This window comes from Gavia stellata, chromosome 12 (assembly GCF_030936135.1).
Source record: "Gavia stellata isolate bGavSte3 chromosome 12, bGavSte3.hap2, whole genome shotgun sequence".
In the NCBI taxonomy this organism is placed as follows: Eukaryota; Metazoa; Chordata; class Aves; order Gaviiformes; family Gaviidae; genus Gavia; species Gavia stellata.
Window position 1 is genome coordinate 8,665,846 of NC_082605.1, and position 23,512 is coordinate 8,689,357.

The following is a 23,512-nucleotide window of genomic DNA, read 5'->3' on the forward strand; positions in this document are numbered from 1 at the left end:
ATCGCCGGAGGGCGGGGAGGAGCGGCGGGCCGAGGCGGGCGGCACCCTCCGGTTCGGCTCGGCCCGCTCAGGCCGCGGAGAGGCGGCTCCTCCTCATTGTGTCCGCCATCTTGCTGCTCCGGGAACGGCAGGGGGCGGCGCGCGGGGCACTCTGGGAAGCTAGGGGGTGGGGGGGGGGGGCGCGCACTCGGCCGCTGCGAGAGCTCGGCGGGGGGGCGGGGCGTGCGCACGGCATGCTGGGATGGGGAGGGTGCAGCGCGGGGGGGGCGGCCTGTGCCTGGCGGCCATATTGAGTGTGGCAGGAAGGTCTGCCTGCCCCCGGCCCGGGGCTGCTGTCAGCGTCCCCGCCCCTCGCGGGGCCCGAGGTGGGAAGGGGCGATCGAGGGCAGGACCGGGAGGCTGCGGCGGGGCCGGGCTGTCATTTCCCACCCACCCCTTCCTCGCGGGGTGCGGGGTAGTCGGGTTGAGGGCGTGACGTCATCCCGTAAAACGGGCAACGGCTTCGCGCCGCTGGGGGGGGCGTCACTTCCGGTGCCGGGCAGGGCCGGAGCCCCCGAGCGAAGCGAGGTGAAGCGGCGCTCCCGCCGCTCCGGCGGCGTCCGGGGACCCCGGGCGAGATATACGCTGTGCGTAATATGCCCGATGCGGAATTTAACGTATTCTTCCGCGTTCCCTGCGGTAACTAGCGAGAAGGCAGGACCTGGGGGGCGCGCGGCCTGCGCCCGCCTCTCGCGGGTGCCGTCGGGGACCTGCAGTGCCCGGGGGGGAGGAGGTCCCGCCCGGGGGTCTGCGCGGGGCAGCCCAGAGCGCAGCGCCGTGTGCTCCCGCGAGCGTCCGCACCCGCTGCGGGGCCGGGGCTAGGACCCCTCCTTGGAAACACACCGTGATCGCTTTCTCATTCCTTTCCCCTACTTTCCGTTCTGTTATTACACATTTTTATTTCCTGGTATCCTTTTAAAAACTGGTCACCAAGCAGCACTACAGAATAAGCACCTACTTCTGCTATAAGCACCTACTACTACTACTGAGTACTACTACAGCACTGTGACCTTACACCACCTAAGGCACCAGATAAGGACGAGCAGCCACACACTTAACCTTTGAGAAAGGCGCCTTGGCGTTTGAGGCTGGTGCTCCACTACAGGCTCCTTGGAACTGTCACTTTCTAACATCACGAATCTTGACGTCAGGCTCCCTGATCCTGTGTTTGTACATCTCATACGATAAAAAGTTATTCCTGGAGTATAACAGTAGCTGTGAGAATCTGCCACCCCATGAAGACTTCCAGCACCCCGCTATTTTTAATTTTAGAAGAACACCAGCTCTGTTGTCATTTCAGCCCCCCAGAAACTCAGAATCAAAAGGAAAAAAAAAATAAAACCATAGATGCTTTCATAAACATTAATTGCATTTTCCTTTCATAGTCTCCAGAATAGATTTTGATTTGCTTTTAGAATAATATTGCCCTCCTGTGGACAAACAACAGTAAGTCCGGGAACTGTTGTCGAAGGTCTGCTTGCACGTCATTCAAACATGCTTAATTATCTTATGTGCATATATGATTTAGTGAAACAACAGCCTTTCTGAGATTACTTGCTCTTACTGTTTGCTTACTCGAGTTCACCATTACAGGTTTAGACATCTAACCCGATTCACCCTTTCATGTTGTGATGCGATTGGCTTGTCAGAATGATTCACCGATTTTTACTTTGAAACGGAGGCAAGATTTTCACACTGGAGTCTAGGGACACTCAACAAAAGACGCCTTCATTACTTCTGAGGGTCTCGGGGTCAGCTACCCCATTGCAGGTCAATTCAAAACCTACAATTGATTTTCATGTGATGAGAGATTTTAGAGAAGCGCGGAACGGCATGCCTCTTGCGCACTGTAAATTGCATGATCAAAGCCTGGATGTGGGCCCTGAAGGTGACTCACCAATACCATCATAAGTCAATTGACTTCAAAACACCTACAATACTTAGCTAAGTTTTAGAGTTGTATAACACCGTGGGTTGTTGATTTGATATTTTGTCACTCCCTTTTTATTCTTTCTTCTGCCTTTCTTCCTAATCATTGGAACTTAGTTCGTCGAGTTTGTCAGTTTATACCAAGCTGGAATTTATCTGGCAGGATAATTGGATCTCCTAGCAAAATGTCACATTAAGTAGGAATTATGGATAATGCCCTGCAAAACTAGTTAATAGAAAAAAATGTTTAATTGCTGCTTGAGTAATATTGATCAAATGCAGTCATTCTACCTATGCATTTCTATATTAGATACCACCGTAACCTGCACAATACAGACAGACCCGTGCTTGCTCAGAGGGGTGGATGTGAATTTCAGAGAGGTGCTTCTGGAAACAACACTGCTCAGGTGACTATATTTCTGTTGGACTCTGCTGGGAGTGATGATTCTCGATGGGTAACGGTTATGACTGAAGGCTTGTGTGGAGGACTTGTATCCTACAACTTGGCATCTCTTTACGGGCTCTTGAAACTAAGCATGGTGCTCTGGAGCGTGGAACCATGACCCTGCTGCTACAACATGGAATCACAGAAGTGAGGGGAGAAGGGACCTCTGGAGCTGCCTGCTTCACCATCCTGCTCAGTGCAGGACTATTCCCAGTACAAGATCAACCTGGCCGTGGCTTTGTCTAGCCAAATCCTGAAAACCACCTAGCATGGAGACCACAGCTTCTCTGAGTGACCTGGTCCAGTGCTGTGCGACCCTCTCCATAAAGAACTTTTTGCTAATGTCCAACGTGAACGTTCTGACTTGCAAATTGTGGCCATTGCTCCTTCTTATACTTTCTGCCACTACCAAGAAGGGTTCATCTCCACTGTCTTTATAACCACCCTTCAAGTAGTTGTAGCTGCTATTAGGTTGCCCCTTAGTTAGTTGCACCACGTGGTTCCCAACCTGCCCTGAAGCCCTGTCCCAGCAGCAAAACTTCACACTTCTCCTTTTGTTCTGTTGGCTCTGACCTTGAGTTTATCATGGTTCCTCTGGAAGGTGACTGCGTCAGCACTTCCCCCAAATTAGGTACTCTGTGCTACACTCCAAGTCACTAATGAAGCTGTAGGGTGACACAAACCCCGAGAGAGTCCCTGTTCATTACCAGCTGTCAACAGGACTCTGAGCCACTGATTTCTACCCTCTGAGCCAGTGTTTTTCAGCGAGTCTACCAGTGTGTTTGCCCAGCCCACACTTCTTCAGCGCACTCATGAGAATGGTGTCAAAAACCTCACTGAAGCCAAGGTAGATTACATCTGCTGCTTTTTGCTTTCCCCATAGCCTGTTGTCTCAGCCTAGAGGGCAGCCATAATTGTCATCCTGTGACTGATTAATATTCCTGGCTCTCTCTCCTCTTATGTTATTTCCAACCGAGGAGCTCATAATTTTTTGCTATTAATCCCAAAGAGCATGACCTTGTATTTTTCAGTACTGAATTTCGACCCCTTTCTATTATTCCAGTCCTCAAGGCTGGCAACTTTCCATCGTCTCTAGAATGCTATGATCCTTCCCTGTATTTTAAATGACTCTCAACTTTGATTGCAAGTTGACTCAGAATAGGGAGTTTGAGAAATTACAGCATGAAAGGAAGTAGACTTGGCATGGACTTGGCTTCAGGGTAGTGCTGTTCTGCGTTGAGCTACAGAAGGATTTTTTAGAGAAAAATTTTTCTTCCCTGCAATCCCCAATACATGGGAAAATCACTTCCAAAAGGTATATAGGGAGTGAAGGGAGTGTGACCTAGAAAAACTAGTAAGATGCATATGTCAAACGCAGTTAATTTTTTTACTAATGATACTGATCTATATATATAAAATGCTGAACAGAACACTTACCTTCCCTGTGTTTGGCCTTAGGCTACATTCCCCATCAAAGGCAAAGAGACTCTGTTGACACTTTCCTGGTGACTAAATCAGTCATGGGAGCAACATATTTCTTTTCCAAGAAATATAGAAAACCATGTACTGGAAATTAGGACTCCTGGTTTTCCCAGAGCTCAGCATATTCCTGAAACAAAAAGTATTCAGACTCCATCCTACTTTCCCCCTTGCCTGCCTAGCAAATTCTCTGCGCAGCTCTCTGGTCTCATCGTACTGCTTCTGTCCACCATCATCCTCTTTCCCAGTTACCGATGCAAGAGCACCACGGTGAGCGGGGGCAAAAGGACCTTTCACCCTGTCCCTGTGCACCCACTTGTGTACTGGACCCGTCATAGCTGACCAGTGATGAGTCGGTCCATCCGAGCTGCAGGCATTTTCTCTTTTACAAAGTGTGAATGAGGCGGTGCGGTAATTTTATGCAAATCCATGTGCAGATTAAAAAATTAATCAAATTCTGAAATTTTCATTTAAAGGGATTAGTCTTGAAAAATCCCCCATCTAATCCTCCCAGAATAGTCACTTGGAACAAACCTTCACCGCTTTGTTTTCCTCCTGGGTTCAGTGCATCTCCTGGAAAATTTTCTTGTAATGCTTTTGGGACCATCTGGAGCAGCAAGTTTGAGTTTGAGCAGGGCTCACCAGGCGAATTAAAGTTGATATATCAAATGAACGAAAAGCTGTGTCAGTTAGTGGGAACATGGGAGTTTAAGGCAGTAAAATCTCCTCTCTGTTGTACTTCATAGGTAAACTCCCATGGTAACGCATGAAAAATGGAAGCAGTAAGCCTTGGTGAATCTAACAGTAATTTACGTACCAAGAGGCCAGAAGAAAGTCATGTAGCAAGAAAAAGGAGTAGCAAGAGACACTGCTAAAACTTGCTGTGTCTGGTAGTTTACTGCTGTAACAAAGATGTAATCTGTCTTTTAGAGCTTGAGCTCAAAATTATCCTCAAACAACTGGGGTTTGATCTAGTGCCATCTCAAATACTTTCCAAGCCCCTCAGGGATTTTGGAGTTGACCCTGTACATGGTGGGCCAGCCACCAATCACTGCCACAATGGGGGAAATCCAGAGACGTCCCAATGACATTAAAAATAAACTACCTTAGACCCCTGAAGATCTCAGTTAAATCAGACATCCCAGAGCATTAATATACAGCATCCTCTGATCTTGCAGCACCTGAAACGCTCGGGATGTGTGATTGGGTTGGCCTGCAACAAGCCCAGTTGCCCCAACTTCAAGAAAACCACAAGCCCGTGATGCAAACCTGTGAACAAACCTCCAACCACAGCACCTGGAATAGCTCAGCTCTGCCCAGCGATGGCAGACTGGCCCCTAGAAGGGAATATTTTTCTGGCTTTCAAGTACCTGCCATAGAGTGAGACGCTGGCTCATTTTTCTCACTGCACGTTCACGGCCAGCTCGTTTGTTCACTCTTTTCCTCCCCAGTGTGACTCCAAGTTTATGGCTCAGGCTATGCCCCCCTGTGTCCATGCTTTTGGTCTCATGCCACCATCCAATTTACTTGGCAGCTTACCACATTTCTGCCCCTAGTGCTGGATTGTTTCTGTCTCCCTCTGACTTTGGCTCCTTGCCTGCAGAATTACTTTAATTAAAAAGTTAATGAAAGGTAATGCAAACGAGCGCTTTGCCTGTATTTTATCACAGTCCAGCTCCTCTCCCTCCCTCTTTCCCAGAGATGGTGAAAATGAGGAGCTGGGTTTTTGCTGCTTTTTGTTGTGAGTGTTAACAGTGGAAATTTATGCAGGCTTAGGAAGAGCCCCATGAAGAAAGAGCTTGTAATGGTAATGCACACAAACAAGTATGTAGATGGTGAACATTATTCATCAATGAAAGCTGAGGAAGTTTTCATTTAAAGGGGATTAATCTAAACCCCTTACAGTCCTCCTGCTCTCTTTGGAACAGGCAATTCTTAGCATCATTTTCCTCCTCAGTTTGGTGTGAACTTCTAGAAAACTTTCCGAAAGACTGTCTATACCCCAACTCCAAATTATCCCAAGCAGGGACAAAAGGAAGGCATGAAACCCGAGCCCCACTAGTGCCTGTAGCATGTCACCTTATATCCATACAGAAGAGGGCTCATTCATCCCTGGGTGATTTCCCTGAGAAACTGGGGAACAAAGATCAGTGCATGAAGCAATATGGGTCACATCATCAGCCCCTTCTCTCAGCCCAGATTCCTCCCAGCCAGCAGTGGGAAGAGGAAAATGCAGGGATGTGAGGATGTAATTTCCCCACGTGCAATACACAGCAGCTAACTGGCAATTACATCATTTCTAGACCCACTGTCTGTGGAGGTAGTCTTAGAGCTGCCGTTCGGATTATTTTTCTTTCCAAGGCTGCCTGTGCTTTGGTGTGGAGTGATGTTCGGTTCTCTTGATCTTGTTTTTAAAGCCCTAGTAAAATGAGTAGGAGTTTTATTTTTTGTTAATATCTCAGTGGATTTCATAGCACTGATTTATAGCTGTTCCCTGATGACATTTAGTACCCGGTTCCTGAGACTGTATAAATAAATTACATAAAAATGGATTTGTGGCATCGTTAGCAGCACCCCCATTCCAAGGGGAGCCTCAAGTGAGTCTGCGTGTCTAATCAGAGTTGACAAGAAGCAGAGTTACACACAGAGACCCCCAAAGCTAATGAGTCTGTGCCAAATTCAGCTCTCTGTTGTGTTGGTGTAAAGTCGGATAACCTCCGACTGCAAGGGGGTTTTACACTGGATTTACTCTGCATTTACACCTGTGCACTGGGATCAGTGTCAGGGCTCCTGTGCAGGCGGCATGCCCTAAAATCCTTAGAAGCAATGGAGAGATGCATGCTGACTTCAACAGACTCTGGATCAGGCCTTGATGGTTAAAATATAATCTGAGTTCAGAGTGCAGAAAACAGATTACATGCCTGCTATTGTAGTGAAATGCTTTCCAGAGCAAGTATTAGCAATATGTGTACAAGTGCTAGATGAATTAAGCTAGCATTTATTTTTTTCAGCTCCAGTAGGAGAGGATTGCTTTTAAACAACTGGCGCCTGCTGTGTCATGTCTGGAGTTGGAGCTGAGTGAAGCCGACGGGAGGGCACGTGTGACAGGAGCCGCAGTTGCAGGTCTGGTTGTGCTCAATTCCCCTGGTTTTCAGGGTCAGCCGTGCACAGAAACATTAAGGCAGAGACAGAGCCTGTTAAAAGCTTTGGGGCTTTATTTTCTTAAACTCTCCTGGCTCCTTTTAAGCCTTATTCTCCAAGCACTTCTGCAAACCCTGTATCGCAGCTCAGACGAGGCAACCTGGGGCGTGATGCACCTCTGTTTTCTAACACCTTCCTCTGATTGTGTTGTGCCACCAGGTGAATTGGAGACCTGCTGGGAACAGAGATGCTAATCTCAGTTCCTGAGAGGTGTACAGCTGACTTCACTGGTGTTAGCAGGGTTACTCTGGCCCTCATTGTAGGAGGGCTGAGGCTCAGTTGTTCAGCACCAGCTGCCGTGAAGTTTAGGACTCTAGTAAAAAAGTGGTCAGGACACCCTGTCTTTTATCTCTCCTCATGACTGAAAACCCAGTCCTTCTGAGCAGTATCTAAAGGGAGTGTAGATAGGTAGTTTATCTGCCCTGGGTTTTGCCTTTAAAATCTGTTTCTCCGAAGCATTGAATCATTTCTTCCTCTGGCAAACCTACGATTCTCAGTACAGTTTTACCTGCAAGTCCCTTGTCCAATAGATTTCAGAGTGTGCCCAAGTTTCATTGCCTGAGAAGGTTCTTGTGTGAAGGTTTTCAGAGCCTTTGGGGTTTTGCAGCAAAATAAGGCAGATTTAGACCCAGAGGAGCTGGGTCTGGCTTGTCTGGCTTAATGATTAACATCTTGCAATGCTATGGGGAGTGTTAGGACAAAGAGACCTCTGGACTCATGAGCTCTCCCAGAAGAAGCCAGCCACTGGCCTGGCACCGAAACACATCCATTTACTAGAGAAGATTAACTCTCTCAGGTAATTTGAATGGTTCTGTGATCGAGTGTGTTGGCAGGGCTGCCTCAGCCTCCTGGCACCCTGCCTTAATTGCCTGCACCATAATTGCCATGAGCGGGAGACAGGCAGATCACAAGGATCTTTGATCCTGAGAAACCAGCAGTGAACTTGCTGCCAGTTAACGGAGGGAAGGAGAAATGCTGGGAGAGAATAGATGTCTGCATGCTGGCAGGAGGTGCCTTTCCTTTGTCAGGACAAGTGTCTGCCCTTGAGCAGCTGACATCCTTTGGTCCACTCTCATCTCTGTTGCATATAACGCTAATATTCAGTGGAGACTAGCTCAAATGGGCTTTCAGACACAGCTGGCAACTTTGCCTGGATCTGAAGTCCTATTTGGGCTCTAAATGTGATTTTAATGGATGGTGAGAGGACTGAAAAACAAAGGCGAGTGAAGCCTTGTGTTAATTTGCTGTTTGGTGGGGAAACCTCATTACTGGTCTCTCTGTGGCCACCAGCAGCAAGGGATCAAGCAGCCAGCAAGCCTGTTGTTTCTCCAAAGTCTGTGCTTGGTGCTGCAGGGACACATTGGGCAAAGTGCAGCCGGAGAATGAGATCAGGATTTGGCTAGCATAAGGAAGGGAGTTAATGTAGTGAAAAGCTGTTCCACCCAGATGCCCTGCTCTCTCCAGGACAGAGAGCAGCTTCCACAGTTTGGAAAGGTGTCAAATGCTGCGAAAATAGAAATGATGGCTTGCCAGTGGCAAATCTACAGGGATGGACAAGCTGGCTGGCAGGGCTCACCTTCCCTGGGGGAGGTGATGGGATTGCAGGGGAACCACAAGGTGACAGGTAGTTTGAATGTGACACTGTACTTCCCTCCCTCCTGCCTGGGGAGAGGTTTGAAAATGCTGCTGCTATGGCACCTTCTCCTAGAGGAAACAGGAACTAGAGCTCCATGGTTCATGTTTTGCCCTCACTGCTCTCTCGGTGACAGTCCTGTCTCTTCTGCTAGCAAAAATGTTCACTTTCCCTTGCAGGTTGGACCGTGCCGGCTGCCCACGCTCTCGAGGCCTTGCCAGTGTCAGCAGAGCGTGTACAAGCCCACCGCACTGAGCAGATTGACTCAGCCCAGCTACCCCAGGCAGCATGTCCCTCCGTGAGCACGCACTGTCCCTCTTCCACAGCGCAGTGGGCACCGTCCGGCCGGCTCTGATGCTGAAGAGGGCTGTGAAGCTCCAAGGAGACAGGTGCCCTCAGCTGCTGGTGAAGGGCCAGGCCTTTCCAGTGAAGAGGGACCTGTACCTGGTGGGTTTCGGCAAAGCTGTGCTGGGGATGGCCGCGGCAGCAGAAGAGATCCTGGGAGACCACCTCGTTCGGGGGATCATCAGTGTGCCACTAGGCATCCAGGAGAGCCTGCAGCGAGCAGGAATGCAGTAAGGGGGGCTGTGTCTAGATAGTTTGGGGGGTAGGCTGCCAGATTTGTCCTCTGTGGGATGTTGCTGTGAACCCCTTCAGTCCCTTCCAGCTGCCCTCGCTCTGGTGCCCACCCCATCCACCACATCACCCTGGTCTTCAACCACCATTATGTCCCGGTGGCACCAGTGATACAGCCCATCTCTTGCACTGGATGCGCTGTCTCCCTAGCCCTGGGGAAGAGACACTCAGCAAAGGCCACCTCCCTGTCCTGGTCACTCGCCGTGCACCTCTGGTGCACCAGGCCCATTTCCCTGCTGAGTGAGTCTGGCTGCCTGTGTAGGTGCACATGTCAGTGGTGTGATTGCCTCTCTTACCTCACTAGGGAGATGCTCCTGAAGCCACACAGCAAAATCCAGGTCATCGAAGGTGCCAAGAACAACCTCCCAGACCCAGAGGCTCTGAAGGGAGCAGTTGCCATCCAGGAGCTGGCTGAGTGTCTGACTGTGAACGACCTGCTCCTCGTGCTCATCTCAGGTAGCGTGGGGATCCCAGGGAATGGGCTGTGCTGATGGCCCTCCAGCTGCCTACCCAGCTGTGCAGCAGGGGAGCGCTGTGCTGTGCCGGCCCTTTCAGCACTGACACTTGCACCTCGTGATTTTTCCTCTCCCTTCTCCCGCCAGCCTTTCTCCAGGGATGCAGCAAGGGAGGGCACAGGGCTACCTGCTGCCGCAGTGGACATGCTGCCTCCCAGCACTGGGAAGAGGCTGAGCTGCGCAGGCTGGGTCCTGCAGTTGTGCCACCACTGCGAGGTGGCACCTCTGGGCACAGCCTGCCAGCTGCTCTCACCCCTTGGCAAGGAGATGCTTTCTTCCTGCCCCCTCCTTATATTTGGGGATGCACACCTGGAGAAGCAAGCAGTTGGTGGACTTGCATCTCCGAATTTCTGCAGGGACATGATTCTGTAAGCTGATGTTCGGGACTGAGCCTTCCCAGGGCTTTGCTGCTTCCCACCCAGTGGAAATGAGGTCCCCAGGTTCCAACACAGTGAGCTGCACCCCCATGCCCTGGATGCTGGTCCCCCTGGCTGTCCCCAGACCCAGGGCTGTGTAAGGAAGGTGCATATTGTGCATCAGAGGGATGCAGTGACATTGCCCCAGCCTGAGCTCAGCCTAGTGAGCGGTGTCACAGGGCAAGAGCATGCAGGAGCTTGGAGCAGCTCTGTAGAAACCCCTTGGTCTCCTCTGCTCCATGATTTTTCCTCTGGTTCCTCTGTGGATGCTGCAGCCTGATCTGGTGCAGAGAAAATAGTGCCATTAGGCAAACACCCAAGCGGCTGGCATCTAGCTGCGCTTGCTGGGGATCCCCCTGGGTTTCCTCCTGTTCTTTGGCTACGGGGATCTCCAAGAGACTCCTCAGCCCTGCAGGGAGCCTGTACAGGATCTCCCCACAACTGTGGCTCCCTGTGCATGTGCACTCCCACACAGCAGCCGGTCCTTGACTGCTCCTGCCTCTCAGCTAGATCCCTGGCTGTTGACTGAAACACAGGCATTTGCATTTGTTTTTCTTGCTCATCGTGTTTTATTGATGCTGATTTGTCTCAAATCTCTGAGCAGGCTTTGCCTTTTGACAGTAGCTTTCAGCTGTACCTCTGTGCACGTTCACTCTCTGCTAAGATCTTGCTCCTTTCTACTCTGTATTTTCCATCCATTCCACTTTTCCATTATAACCTTTTTTCTTGCCTTCTTTTCCACATTTCCGATGCCTGCTTGTATCAGACAGGACTCTCATTGATGAGGCTATCACCTTGGACTCTGGGTGTGCTTTGTCCTTTGTGTTACTCTCTCCCCCTTTCCTTTCCTCCCAGGCCTAGATGAGTGCAGTTCAGTAGTTTCCAATCTTGCTGCAGCCATAGCTGGTGTTTTTACACACTGTTCTGAATAAATGGAGCCAGCAAAGCAGGCAGTGTCTCCATCTGCTTAACAGTGACTGCTGTGAGAGTCATGGAGCCTGTGCTCCCTGCTCACCCATCCAGGTAGCCCTTGAAAATCAGTGTGATGACACACTAGTAGCCTTATGTAGTGGGGATAGTTATTGCTGGCCCTTCTCTGTCATCCACACAACACTGTGGACGTGCGGTACCCTGGTCCAGTGAGGTTTATGCTGCCTGGGTGAAGTGTAGCTGACGACAGACAGTGGAGGGCAGCAGCGATTAGAACCCATTGGTGAAGAAGACTGAATTCTCCAGAGATGTTAGCATAGTTCCCCAGTCACCTCTGCGCACTGGTGAGGGAAGAGGAAAGGCTCAAGTGTTGAACAACCTTTCTTTCCTCCTGTCCTCTTTTTCCTGCTGTCCTGATGTCCTTGTCATCTCTTCTGCATCCTAGGGGGAGGATCAGCCCTGCTGCCTGCTCCCATCCCTCCCATCCTCCTCGAAGAGAAGGAGAAACTCACAAAGACACTGGCTTCCCAAGGAGCTGCCATACAGGAAATTAATATTGTCCGGAAGACTTTGTCCTTGCTGAAGGGTGGAGGGCTGGCCCGGCTTGCATATCCTGCACAGGTAACTGAGGGGAAGTCCCTGCTTGCCCAGATATCACCCATCTGCCCTCAAAATAGGGGTTTAATCAACTGACCTAAGTGTGGTTGGAGGGGTTTTATTTCCTCACTGAGTGAGCAACCTTTGCACACTGTTTTGGGACTCTGTGGCTCAGATTTCATTGAGGACCCAAACTCTCAGGGAGACAGAGGTAGAGAAAGGGGAATTCAGACTCTGCAAATGTCAGCCGTCCCATCACACCACTCTCAGCAGACCCCAGCCCTCACCCAGCAGGCACTTCCGATGTGTTGGTGCTCCACCACAGCGCTTTCAAGGCTGTGTCTGACCCTTGGCTCCCCTGGGGACTCTTCTCAGCAGGTGCCATCGCTGAACCCACACTACTGTTACCAGCCTGACAAGCGCAGTGGCAGGGGTTACATCTTCCAATGTGATGGTCCAGCATCAAAGGACATTTGAGGTCTGCGAGTTCGAGAATGGCAAGGTGATTCTCACAGGACCTTAAAACAAAAATGGGCCAAGATCTGCCCCTGTTTCCATCTGCTTTGACATGGGGGTGGCGCAAGTGTAACTCAGAGCAGCGCTTATGCCAGGGCTCCCGCGTTGTCACCTCTATCTGCCTCCCGCAATAATCTGCAGCTGTTTCTCTTGGCAGGTGGTGAGCCTCATCCTTTCTGATGTGATTGGTGACCCCCTGGACATCATAGCAAGTGGGCCCACTGCTGCCAGCTCCCACAGTGTCCAAGACTGCCTTCAGATACTTGCCAAATACAACCTGCTGCACAACCTGCCCAAGTCAGTGGAAACGGTTCTGTCCAGTTCTCCCACCAAGCCCACTGCTCTGGAAGACTACTCCCACGTTTGCAACATCATCATTGGATCAAACACGCTGGCTTTAGATGAGGCCAAACGCCAGGCCGAGGGCCTAGGCTATGCAACTCTGATTCTGAGCGCAGCAATCTGTGGGGAAGTCGGCCGCGTCGCCAGGCTGTACTGCCAACTGATCCGGCTGGTCTGCCTGGACTGTGCCGGCCTCGGAGAAGGGCCCCTCCGTGACAAGGTGAGGGGGAATCTCCTGCAGCTGGCAGCAGAGCTAGACATCCCAGGTTTGAACCTTCCCGAGTTTCTACAGGCCCTGCGAGGATTAGGGCCTGGAAGACCAGTCTGCATCCTGGCCGGCGGAGAAACCACGGTTCAGCTTCAAGGAACCGGCAAGGGAGGGAGGAACCAGGAGCTGGCCCTGCGCGTGGGGCTGGGGCTGCACAGGGCACAGGCTGTGGAAGTCAGCAGCCCCCCAGGGAGGTGTGAGATCGTCTTCCTCAGCGGGGGAACGGACGGGCAGGATGGGCCGACAGAGGCGGCGGGGGCCTTCTGCACCCCAGAGCTGGTGGATGAGGCGCTGCAGGAGGGCTTCGACGTGGAGGCTTTTCTCAGCAACAATGACTCCTATACATTCTTCAGCCGGTTCCAAGGTGGGCATCACCTCCTGGTGACAGGCTTGACAGGCACCAATGTCATGGACATCCAGGTCATTTTAATTAGAGCCATGGAGACATCATGAGAGCTCCCTCTGCAGCTATCCAGATGCATTTCATTAGAACCAGGGGTAAATGAGAGCATCAACACTGCAGACAAATGTAAACTACTTAAATTAGGGCTTGCTGTTGAGGGTGCTAATACCTTTGACAGAAAGAATCCACTAATTAGACACATGAGTGGACGTCCACAGCAAAAGCAAGCACTTGTAATTGGGATCAGACATGGAGGCCAGATATAACACTTCTGCTGAGAGCTGCCACTCTTGTGACTGCTTCAACTATAGTTGAAAGACATGGGGAAACTGAGGCCATTGTGGGGCTGCGAGGGAGAGCCCTCACTGCAGGTGTTGCAACTCCAGTGCCCCCAGCTCAAGAGCAGCTCAGCAGCGGGCTTTTGCAGGTTCACAGAAGTGTGTTACAGTGACTGAAGGATGTAAAAGCAATTGCAAGGCCTGCCCAGCTGGAGACATGGAGGTGCTGGGGGCATGCAGTGGGAAGGGGACACCCAGCACCCGCTCCACATGCCAGCACAGTGCCCTGCAGCTCCTCCCACACCATGGTACCTGAGGCGACACAGAGCCCCCAAGACCAGCATGATGCACACCCAGCAGCGCAGCTAAGGAGCACGTTGGCCGAGAGAAGCGTTTGATACTGGACACGTGACACAAAAGCAGTGCACAGTGACAGTGACACAGAGGGTGGTATACCTTCACTGTGCAGCATAAGGAAGGGGACAACTGAGGTGCAGTGGCAAGCCAGCTGCATGGAGTCCTTCTCCTCCAGCCTCCTTCCCTCTGCAGGGACATCTCCCCTGCTGATCCCTGTTGGGAGAGCCTCCATGCCAGCAGCATGCATGCTATGAGCTTTCGTGGTGTTGTTTTCCAACTGCCTAGAAAACAGTTGTGCATCCAGCCTAAGTCACTGACCTTTCTTCTGCGCTGAGGCAGAAGTCGCTGTCACTCTGATTAACTCTGCTAATTCTACAGAACAAAAGGCAAGGAAACCTTCACGCTTGGCTCTCCTGACCCATGCTGCTGAGCTGATCAAAGGGCAATGCTGCTGGAGCTGTGCTTTGACAGGGAGCCGCTCCCCCGCATGTATAAGGACATGGGGGTTATTGCGGTTTCATCACTTACTGCAGTGCAATATGTGGGAGAGCAGAGATGAGCCAGGTTTCCCAGGATATGGAGCCTGCAGTGGGGCTGGATTTCAGAAGGGCTCTGCCTGTAGCAACAGGTACAATGATGGTTTTGGCTGGGTATTCAAAGGACTTCAGCTCAGCAGCCAGTATGACCCAACACGTCCAACTCCTTTTGAATATCTGCCTGTTTGTTACAGAGCCTAAGTGGGAGCTGAGCTCCTCTGAAAATCCAGCCCTAATTTAACAGGACATGCTTGCCTCGGACTCTTTCCAGACAGACCTACTCTATGTGGCTGATCTCATCTCGTGACATAAAGACACCATCCTGCCAACACTATGAGTCCTGGTGTCTCACTGAACAGTCGTTCTGTGCCCTGCTCCAAGATGGATCAGAGGGTGGATTTTTGAGGAGGATGTGACACCTCCTGCTTCGGTTTCAAAGCCAATATCTAACAAGCAGGGATATCAGCAGGACCATCACGGGGCCTGGTATCAATGCCAGACTGGCAGCTGGACCGTCTGGGCCACAGCCCAGGCGTAGTGTCAAGGCACAAGCCTGGAGATTTCAAAACCCTGGTCTTACCCCAGTGATTTAAACTCATCCACGCATCTCATTTGTCCTCTGAGGCTGAAGGTCTTCTGTAACATGCCTGAACTTGCTCACGCTGACAAACAGCTTTGAGATCATCTGGGGAAAACCTGCCAAGCGTTATAAAGCTCGCTGTGCCCCTGTAATGTCAGGTGGCAGTTGCACAGGAGAAGCTGCTTTGGTGCCCTGCGTTTTTCTCCAGAGGTCACCTCCTCCATGCCCCTGCATGCCAGCACCGCAGGGACACTAACACGCACAGTGATACAGCCAAAAAGTATGGGCTGCGGCCAGGATAACTGGCTAAAGCTGGCTCCAAAGTGGTGTTAATGCTTCCTGTCCAATTCTCCAGTGAAATCCAGAGTGACTCCAGTTTCGGGCTGGGGTGCCTGGCAGAAGGGCCACTGGCATCTTCAGCAGCTGGTCCGGCATGCCAGCCTGGGCACCCTGTCACAGGCCCTCCATACCCCTGTGCTCTGCCCACAGCGCTGGCACATTGCTGAGCACCATGCTAGTCCTTGGAGCTGCTGCTTGTGCTGTGTTGCAGTCAAGTTCGGAAGACCTTGGGCTAGGGCTAGCACTCGCTGGCTTCTCCTGGGAAATGCCTGCCACATGTACCCTGAGCAGTGTCCTTGCTTTCTAAACAGTGGCTTTTCACTAATGATTAAAAAGAGTTTGTGCTGGGGAGGAGAGAAGGCTAATAAAAGGTTTGTTGAAAGGATGGAGCTGTTTGAAGTGCACTTTACATCTACATTTGCTTAGCCTCCATATATGGTTTTTGTTCTTGTCCCTTCTTTTCTAATGAGGGGATAACAGGACATGCAGAGGTTGACCAAGGACACCCAGGTTACAGAAACACTTTTCCTCTTCTGATGCTTCTACCTGGATAGGTCGAAGCTCCATTTCTGAGGGATTGCTTGGGTGGACCTTGTGCATCTTCTGCCTAGGGAGGAAAGGAGCTTTGGAGTGTGTGCACCCCTTACAAACAATGCATTGTTTTGTTCCTCTGGATAATGCTCAGCACAGGATGGCCCGTTACTGCTCCAGCTCCCTCTGACCTGCAGTCCCTTCGCTGATGGCTGTGCTGGTTTTGGCTGGGGTAGAGTTAACTTTCTTCATAGCAGCTAGTATGGGGCTGTGTTTTGGATTTGTGCTGGAAACAGTGTTGATAATACAGGGATGTTTTGGTTGCTGCTGAGCAGTGCTTGCACAGAGTCAGGGCCTTTTCTGCTTCTCACCACCGGCGAGTGGGCTGGGGGTGCGCAGGAGGTTGGGAGGGGACACAGCCAGGACAGCTGACCCCAACTGACCAAAGGGATATTCCATACCGTATGACGTCATGGTCAGCATATAAAGCTGGGGGAAGAAGGAGGAAGGGGGGGACATTCGGAGTAATGGCGTTTGTCTTCCCAAGTAACCGTTACGCGTGATAGAGCCCTGCTTTCCTGGAGATGGCTGAACACCTGCCTGCCGATGGTGAACGAATTCCTTGTTTTGCTTTGCTTGCGTGTGCGGCTTTTGCTTTACCTATTAAACTGTCTTTATCTCAACCCATGAGCTTTCTCACTTTTACTCTTCTAATTTTCTCCCCCATCCCACCTGGGGGGAGTGAGCGAGCAGCTGTGTGGTGCTTAGTTGCCAGCTGGGCTTAAACCACAACAATGACAAAAGACCCCACACATGAGCTAGCACGCATTTTGGCTGCACTAGTCAGGTTTTGCAAGGATTTGTGAGATAACAGTTGCATCTAAAGATGCAACAGCATCGCTTACCTCCCAAATACTGATTTGCCTCTGGGCTGTCAGAGCCTGCCCGGAGTGATGACTTTCCCATTGGGAACTTGAGCAAGTCACCACAGCTGAGCAGGGCTTTGCAGCTTGCCCACGCTGCCCTGCATGGGATATTAGCATCATGTAAGCGTGTCCGGGCAACTGAAGAAACCCAGAGTGGGACTGTGGTCACACCGAGTAACTCCAGTGTGCAGACCATACTGGGACCAGTTCCATGGCATCCTGGCTCTGCAGTGCTTGTGCCTAAGGAGACAAGTCACAGAAAGAGTGAGGACAATAAGAGCTGCTTGGTTTTGACACTCCCAGTCCCTTCCCTTTTTATCAGAAAAGCAAAAGTCTTTCTTTCTACATCAGCCAGCCTCCAGGAAGGAGGGAGATGGGTGGAGGTGGCCAACAGCTCCCTAGCCAGGTCCCTGTACGTGTGCAGGGGACACGGGGACAGCCATCCAGAAAAACACTCCCAGCCGCTGGGCAGGGAGCAGGCAAGCAAAGCCCAGGCGTGTTCAGGGTCGATTTGCTCTCCTAAGCGGGCTTCTCGTAGCCAAACAGTGCTAATAGCTGGGAGAAGTAACTGCGTTATTAACAGTGCGAGCTTTTGGCAGTAAATTAAAAATCTTTGCTGCCGCCCTTGGCTCTGCTCTTGCCTCTTAGGAGACATTAATATCACAGCTCCCCAGCATTCCCATTATCACTTCATTAAGGATCCAATAATGATAAATGTGGATGGTTTTATTTTGCACGGAGCCTGATTAATGGCTAATATTTCACTAGGTGTTAATGGGGCCCTTCCTTTATGGAGGGATCGCGGCTGCCTTTCATCTCCTCCACAAGCCGGGTAATTTTCACTATTTTTGCTAATGTGACAGATTTAACGCAAACCTTGAAAGAGCGGCTGAGGCCTCTTGAGAAACTTCGATGAGCGTCACGCTTGGGGCAGCCCTTGCTGCCGCGGCCATTCCCCAGCTCCTTCTTCTTCTTCCTCCTCCTCCCCTGTTCTGCTGGCAGCACCTCCTTCCAGTGCCCTCACCGAAAGGCTGTCACCCATCTGCTGGGATAGCAGGGGGCAAAAACAAGGCAAGGGGCTCCCCAGGGACCTCCCCACCCTGGGGCTGAGCCCGCCAGCACAGCCGCTGGGGCTCTTCACAGCAGATGCGGTGCAGAATCAGGCTTACCCTTCCAAGGGGGTGCAATGCAAGGAGTGGGCTTGTGCTGCCCTCACTCCAACGCAGCTTGGCACCCCTCACCTGCCCCCCCCGAGAGGGCTGGGGAGCCCGGGATGCGGGACAGAGCCTGGGCTGAGGCCAGCAGCCCTCCTCCAGCACCCCAGGTGATCGCTTTGGTGGCTCCTCCGAGGGCAGCTCCCGTGGCACAAGGACTGTTGTCTGCCGTAGAACCCCGGCGTATTGCACGGCTTCAATCCCTATATGAAGTGGGATGTATAATCACATAGGAATAAAAAGCCATACAAGACGGCAGGCCGCAAGTTGCTCCATGCTGGCGGGGTGACAGCCCAGTCCTCCGCAGCGGCTGCCACGGCCCCCGCTAGGATGGGGCTGGGCCCCGGGGAGCTCCCAGGAACACCCCCCCAAACTCTGTGCGGGGTCTGTGGGGAGACGGAGGAGCCCTGCATCAAACAGAAGAGAGGTGATGTTTCAGCCAGGAGAAAGCGTGGGAGGCCCCAGAGCCACTGGGGAGGGAGCCCCGCGGGGTGCCAGCACTTGCTCCCAGCTAACGGGAGCCTCCCACCCCAGACCCCCCTTGGAGCTGAGACAAGTCTTGCCCTGTGGTACACCCAGACCTCCCCTCTGCCCATCCCCATCCCAGACCATCACCCTCCAGGGGCTCCTCCAGCCTGGGGACCCCCTGCTTGCACCACCATCATCCCTCCAGCACCAACACAAACACCTGGTGGGGGGAGAAAAAGGAGCCAGCCCCCTCCCTGCAGCGGTGGGAGCATCCTCCGCAGTCTGACCGAGAAGAGGAGAGCCCGGCGGGTGGAGCGAGCGGTTGCAGGGAGCTGTCAGCGCACAAATCCCCCGGCAGCCCATTAGGAGCAGCTCCTGGCTGCCTGCAGGAGCTCTTGACAGGGGGCCAGGCACTGGCGTGAACAAGCATAGATCCTCCGCTAAGAAGTTGGACGTGGGTGGAATGAAACCGGGGAGCTATTGCCCCGGTGACCACTTACTGAGTGGCACTGGCATGGCTGCCACGGGCAGCCCCACGTGCTGGGGTAGGGGGGTGACGAGGGCAGGCTCCCATGGGAGCCCACCCAAGCAATGCTGGGGATAAAGCCCAGTGGCAGTCAGCAGAAAGGGGGTTTTGTGCTGCCTCTTCTCCCACCTCACATCCCAGCAGCGATTTTGGCATCTGCGGGATGGGAGACCTGGAGCAGCGCCCACGGCAGGAGGGGATGAGTGGCGGGTGCGGGCTTGTGCAATGCAGTCCGGACACGCACCAAGAAAGAAAGAGATTCTTTTAGCTAAAAAAGAGCAAAGCAGTGATGCACAGCCATGCTCTGCTTGCTGAGAGCACTGAAAAACCTCTTTTCACTGGTGCAAGAGACCATAGCTGATCACCACCCTCCAGCCAAGCACCGTGGCATTGCCTTGGGCAGCACCAGAGGAGCTGAGCCACCCCAGAGCCACCACCCTGGGCTCCCCTTAACCCACAAAGAGGAACTTCAAGATCCAGGATGCCTTTCCAAGCCACGTAGCAGCACTGGGAAGCATCAACACCCTTCAACACACTCCCAGAAACCTTCTTCCATCCCCAGGGTTGGGGTTTCTCCCGAGGCCGGAGCAACTCAGCAGTTTGGACTCTGCATGTCATCCCTCGTGGGATGCTTCTGCCCAGCAGACAGGCAGGTGTCCCCAGGCAACAGTCCCCATATGTCCCCTCCCTGGGACAGCACAGGCAGGGGGCTGCTACGCCTCAAGGAAGGGGGGGAACATCCCTGGCAGCTGCCACACGCGGAACAATTTAGAGCAAGGGGCCTTTTTTAGGTGCAAAACCTGGGGGGTTTGGCTTTCCACATCAGTATTTCGTGATCTCTTACCCACCTGCTCCAAGAGCTGTGAAGAGGCGAGGGTTGAGCCATGTCACTGACGAGTTTTGGGAGGATGGAGGGGTCGTCCCCACCCTGGAGGGGGACAGCCCTGGCTCTCCCTTGGCCAGGCTGTGCCACGGCAATTGCCGGATCAGGCACTGCGGCTCTTCGAAAAGCACAGATCCTGCAGCTCAAGGGGCTCGACCCAACCAAAATCCCCAGCAAAACCCACGCAGGAGGTGAGCAGTGACGGCCGTCGGCGCGGTGCAGACGCGTGTGAGCAATCGCACCACCGGAGGGAACCGGGCACAGTGACGGTGCCGCCGGGTCCTCGATCGCTTCTTAACTGCCTCCAAACCCAATCAGCAATTAAGGGATCATCATTTGATGAATTGTACAAAAAGATGTGTTTGTGAATCACTGCACCCAGGCTGGGTAAGAACACTGCCGGTGCTGTATTTGGGAGTAATTACTCTCCACGAGCATGTGAATCATTAGGTATAATTACCCTAATAAATAAAAGGAAGATAACGCCAGTCTCTAGCCTAATCTAGCACAAGCGATTTTCGGGGCGAGCTGCGTGGAAGAAAAACCAGGAGCATGAGGCAGAGGGAAAGCAGAAAGATGAGAGCTTCAAAACCTGGACGTGCCATTAATCCCTCCCGCAGCGATTGAAGCCAGCCAGCAGCGATGGAGTCTCTCCCGCGGGTCCCCGCCAGAGTTTGGTGGCAGGGGATTTGCCGTAGAGGGCTTGGGTTTGGCTGCAACAGGGCTGTCCCTTCCCAGGGCAGCATTCCACCAAGGCACGACTTCTCCTGGCAAAAGTTTCTCTGCTGCAAAAACGCAATCAGGTTAAAGAAAGGATTTCTTTTGGGGGTGGCAGGGGGGCAACAGTTACTCAAGTGTAACAAAACCCTTTGGCTTTTCCCCTAGGAAACGCTGGAATTAAAAAAACCCCAAACTCACCCCACTCGAAGTTGACATTTTGAAACGAAGCAGCAATTTTCTTCTCTACTTATAAATGTCATCACAGACTTCTGCTAAAAAAAAAAAGCATTCTTCCCTGAGTGACATTTTAAGGGGAAACGTTGACTTAAAACCAGAAGGAAACCCCCCGATCCATACAATGAAATGTTTTGAGCTGCAGTGAGACTCCTTGCAGGGAAATCGATATTTTTGCAGAGAAAAAAATTTGCGGGTAACTACAGATCTTTTGTGGATTGAATTTCCCACGGGACAACCCCATCCTTGCAGGCAGCATCACTGCCCTGTCCCAGAGGAAACAGCATCCCCAATTCTGGGTAAACTTTCTCAAAAGCCCTGCAAAGCCAAGCAAAAAATTTGGAGTAGAGGCTGGTTTTGCCCTAGAGGGGTGGCAGGAGAGTGGTGCTGGCTCTGAGCTGTCCCCACGAGATGCCAGCGCACGAGCTGCCCCAGCCCAGCCGTGGGGAAGATGCCGAGGCTGGGGAATGCCAGCACTGGGGTGGGGAGCCCCAGTGAGCGATAGCAGGGTTTATTCTGCCTCCTCCGGGGCTCCCTGCAGCCTCTGTGGGGAGAAACAGGATTTAGTCTGCAACTCACGGGAATCCCTGCCTGCTCGACAGGGAGCAAGGGGATTGTGGCTTGTCCCTTCTCGGTTTGCAAGAGGTGCTGGGCTCTGCCCAGAGATGCTCCACGAGGGCCGGCTGTGCCATGCCATACCTTACCATACCATGCAGCCCTTCTGCTGGGTGGGGTTTGACCAGGTGCAATCTGTGCTTGGGCTCTTCCCAGGACAGTTATTGCTGCCTGGGTTTTGGTTTTTTAATAACCTATAATATGAGAAGCCTACCCGGGGGAGGCAAGGGATTATTGACAAATATCACTTCTCATTTGCCAGGCTTCAAGGGGCTTTAGCCACGTGGATTAGCCAGGAGCAGAGAGAGGGGCACAAACCACTGGGCTGGGACAGACCAGGGCTGAATCCTTTTAACACAGGGCTGCAGTGAAATCCCACAGACAACAAGTATCCTCCAGCCTCCCAAGAAGAGGGCCGGGTAGGAAGGGCTGCAGACTCCTAATTAGCTCTTTGATATTAATGAGGCAGCACTGAAGCAAACAAGCCAGCAACAGCAGCTGGCACAGCTCCTGCCACCATCTCCCAGTGCCGGCAGGGGCTGCCTGTGCAAGGGGGCTTGGTGGCACAGACCCCAGGGTGGAGGACAGCCAGGGACATGGGCACTCAGGGAAACAGAGGGGGACACATGCCACCGTGGGAGAGGAGCTGCTTGGGCACAATGGCACAGGGAGGATGCAAAGCATCCAGGACGTGAGGGACATGGCAGGGCATGCCATGGCCCTGGTCCCCATCACCACAGCTGACACTGGGAGATGCCACCACTTGCACAGGGACACCCACCTTGCCAGGGGCTTTCTGCAAGACCAAGGTTGAGTCACTTCATCCTCCAATGAAGCCAGCAGCCCAGGGACGGGGCATCGCATCACCAGCTGCGCCAACAGCCTCCCACTGGCTTGAAAACCTGAAAGCCAGCAGCTGGAGACACAACATATGCCAATAAATCCTTACACTGGACATCCATGCCTCAGACCTTATTTAAGGGCTCCAAAAGCCTATGGGCACCCAGCAGGCAAGCCAAGAGGGAGCCTTGGGGTGCAGAGCCAGGGCCCCATGCCAGGGTGCTGGGGACATCCTGCAATATTAATTAGCACTATTAGTTATTAAATGCTGCTGGGCAGAGAGGGGAAGGAGCCTCCCTCTTGCCCAGGGAGAGCTGGTGACTGACAACTCCTTTCTTGTCTCCAGGGCTAACACCTGCTAAGGGGGGGTGAAGGGGCTCCCCACACATCACCCCCAGCACCCTGGGTACAAACCTGGGAGCCACCCACCAGCAGCTGTTGGATGCACAACCCAGCCACAGTCCCATCACTAGCAGAGAGCTCCCAAAAAAGCATGAAAGTCCTGGCCCAGCACAGACTACAGGGGTAAGCCCTGCAGAGAGCCCCCCAACCTCAGCACAATGCCAAAACCAAGCAATTCTGCACAGAGGCATCACCTCAGGCACAGCTCTTGAACCCAGCTCACCTCCCACCTGCCTTTACCAGCACCTCCAGCAACAAGCCCAGCCTGGGAGGACACATGAGTCTTAACCCAGGATCCCACTAACTGAACTCTACTTGCCAGCACAACCCCACTGAGCTTACAAACTACCTCCCACCCCTCCTCAGCATCTTTAACCTCTTATAAACCCTCCAGGAAAGGCAGGAATCGCTGTGTGCTGTGCTGAGCCACCAGAAGTTGATTAAGCCCTAATTAATTGCATTAAGGTCAGCCAATGTACTCTGTTAAGGAAGAAAGCCAATAATTAAGCCCCACGTGGGGAGTGCTTCTGCCATTAGCTCCCCAGGCTGCAGCAGGGGAGTCGGGCTCGGCAGGGTCACAGCCAGCGCCGCTCGCCAGCACATGGCGGTGGCAATCAGGGAAATAATTAAGTGACAGGCATAAAACCATCAGCACTTTAGCGGCTGGTTGACAAAACCCACCCAGCATAATTGTTGGCAGTGGGGCTGCCAGGG

The 23,512-nt window shown here is 52.5% G+C and overlaps 1 protein-coding gene across 1 annotated transcript; it reads left to right on the forward strand.

The window, feature by feature from the left end:
* Positions 1–9,014: 9,014 nt before the first annotated feature.
* GLYCTK (glycerate kinase) lies at positions 9,015–13,399 on the forward strand. The gene is made up of 4 exons (XM_059823372.1): positions 9,015–9,301; positions 9,667–9,818; positions 11,669–11,844; positions 12,494–13,399. Exons 1-4 carry the CDS (start codon positions 9,015–9,017, stop codon positions 13,397–13,399), a joined length of 1,521 nt encoding a protein of 506 aa, XP_059679355.1.
* Positions 13,400–23,512: the final 10,113 nt, after the last annotated feature.

Coding starts and splice junctions, on each gene's coding strand:
- GLYCTK (XM_059823372.1), top strand. CDS start 9,015: ATGTCCCTCCGTGAGCACGCACTGTCCCTCTTCCACAGCGCAGTGGGC. Junction 9,819..11,668: donor GCTCCTCGTGCTCATCTCAG/GTAGCGTGGGGA, acceptor TCTGCATCCTAG/GGGGAGGATCAGCCCTGCTG. Junction 11,845..12,493: donor GGCTTGCATATCCTGCACAG/GTAACTGAGGGG, acceptor TTCTCTTGGCAG/GTGGTGAGCCTCATCCTTTC.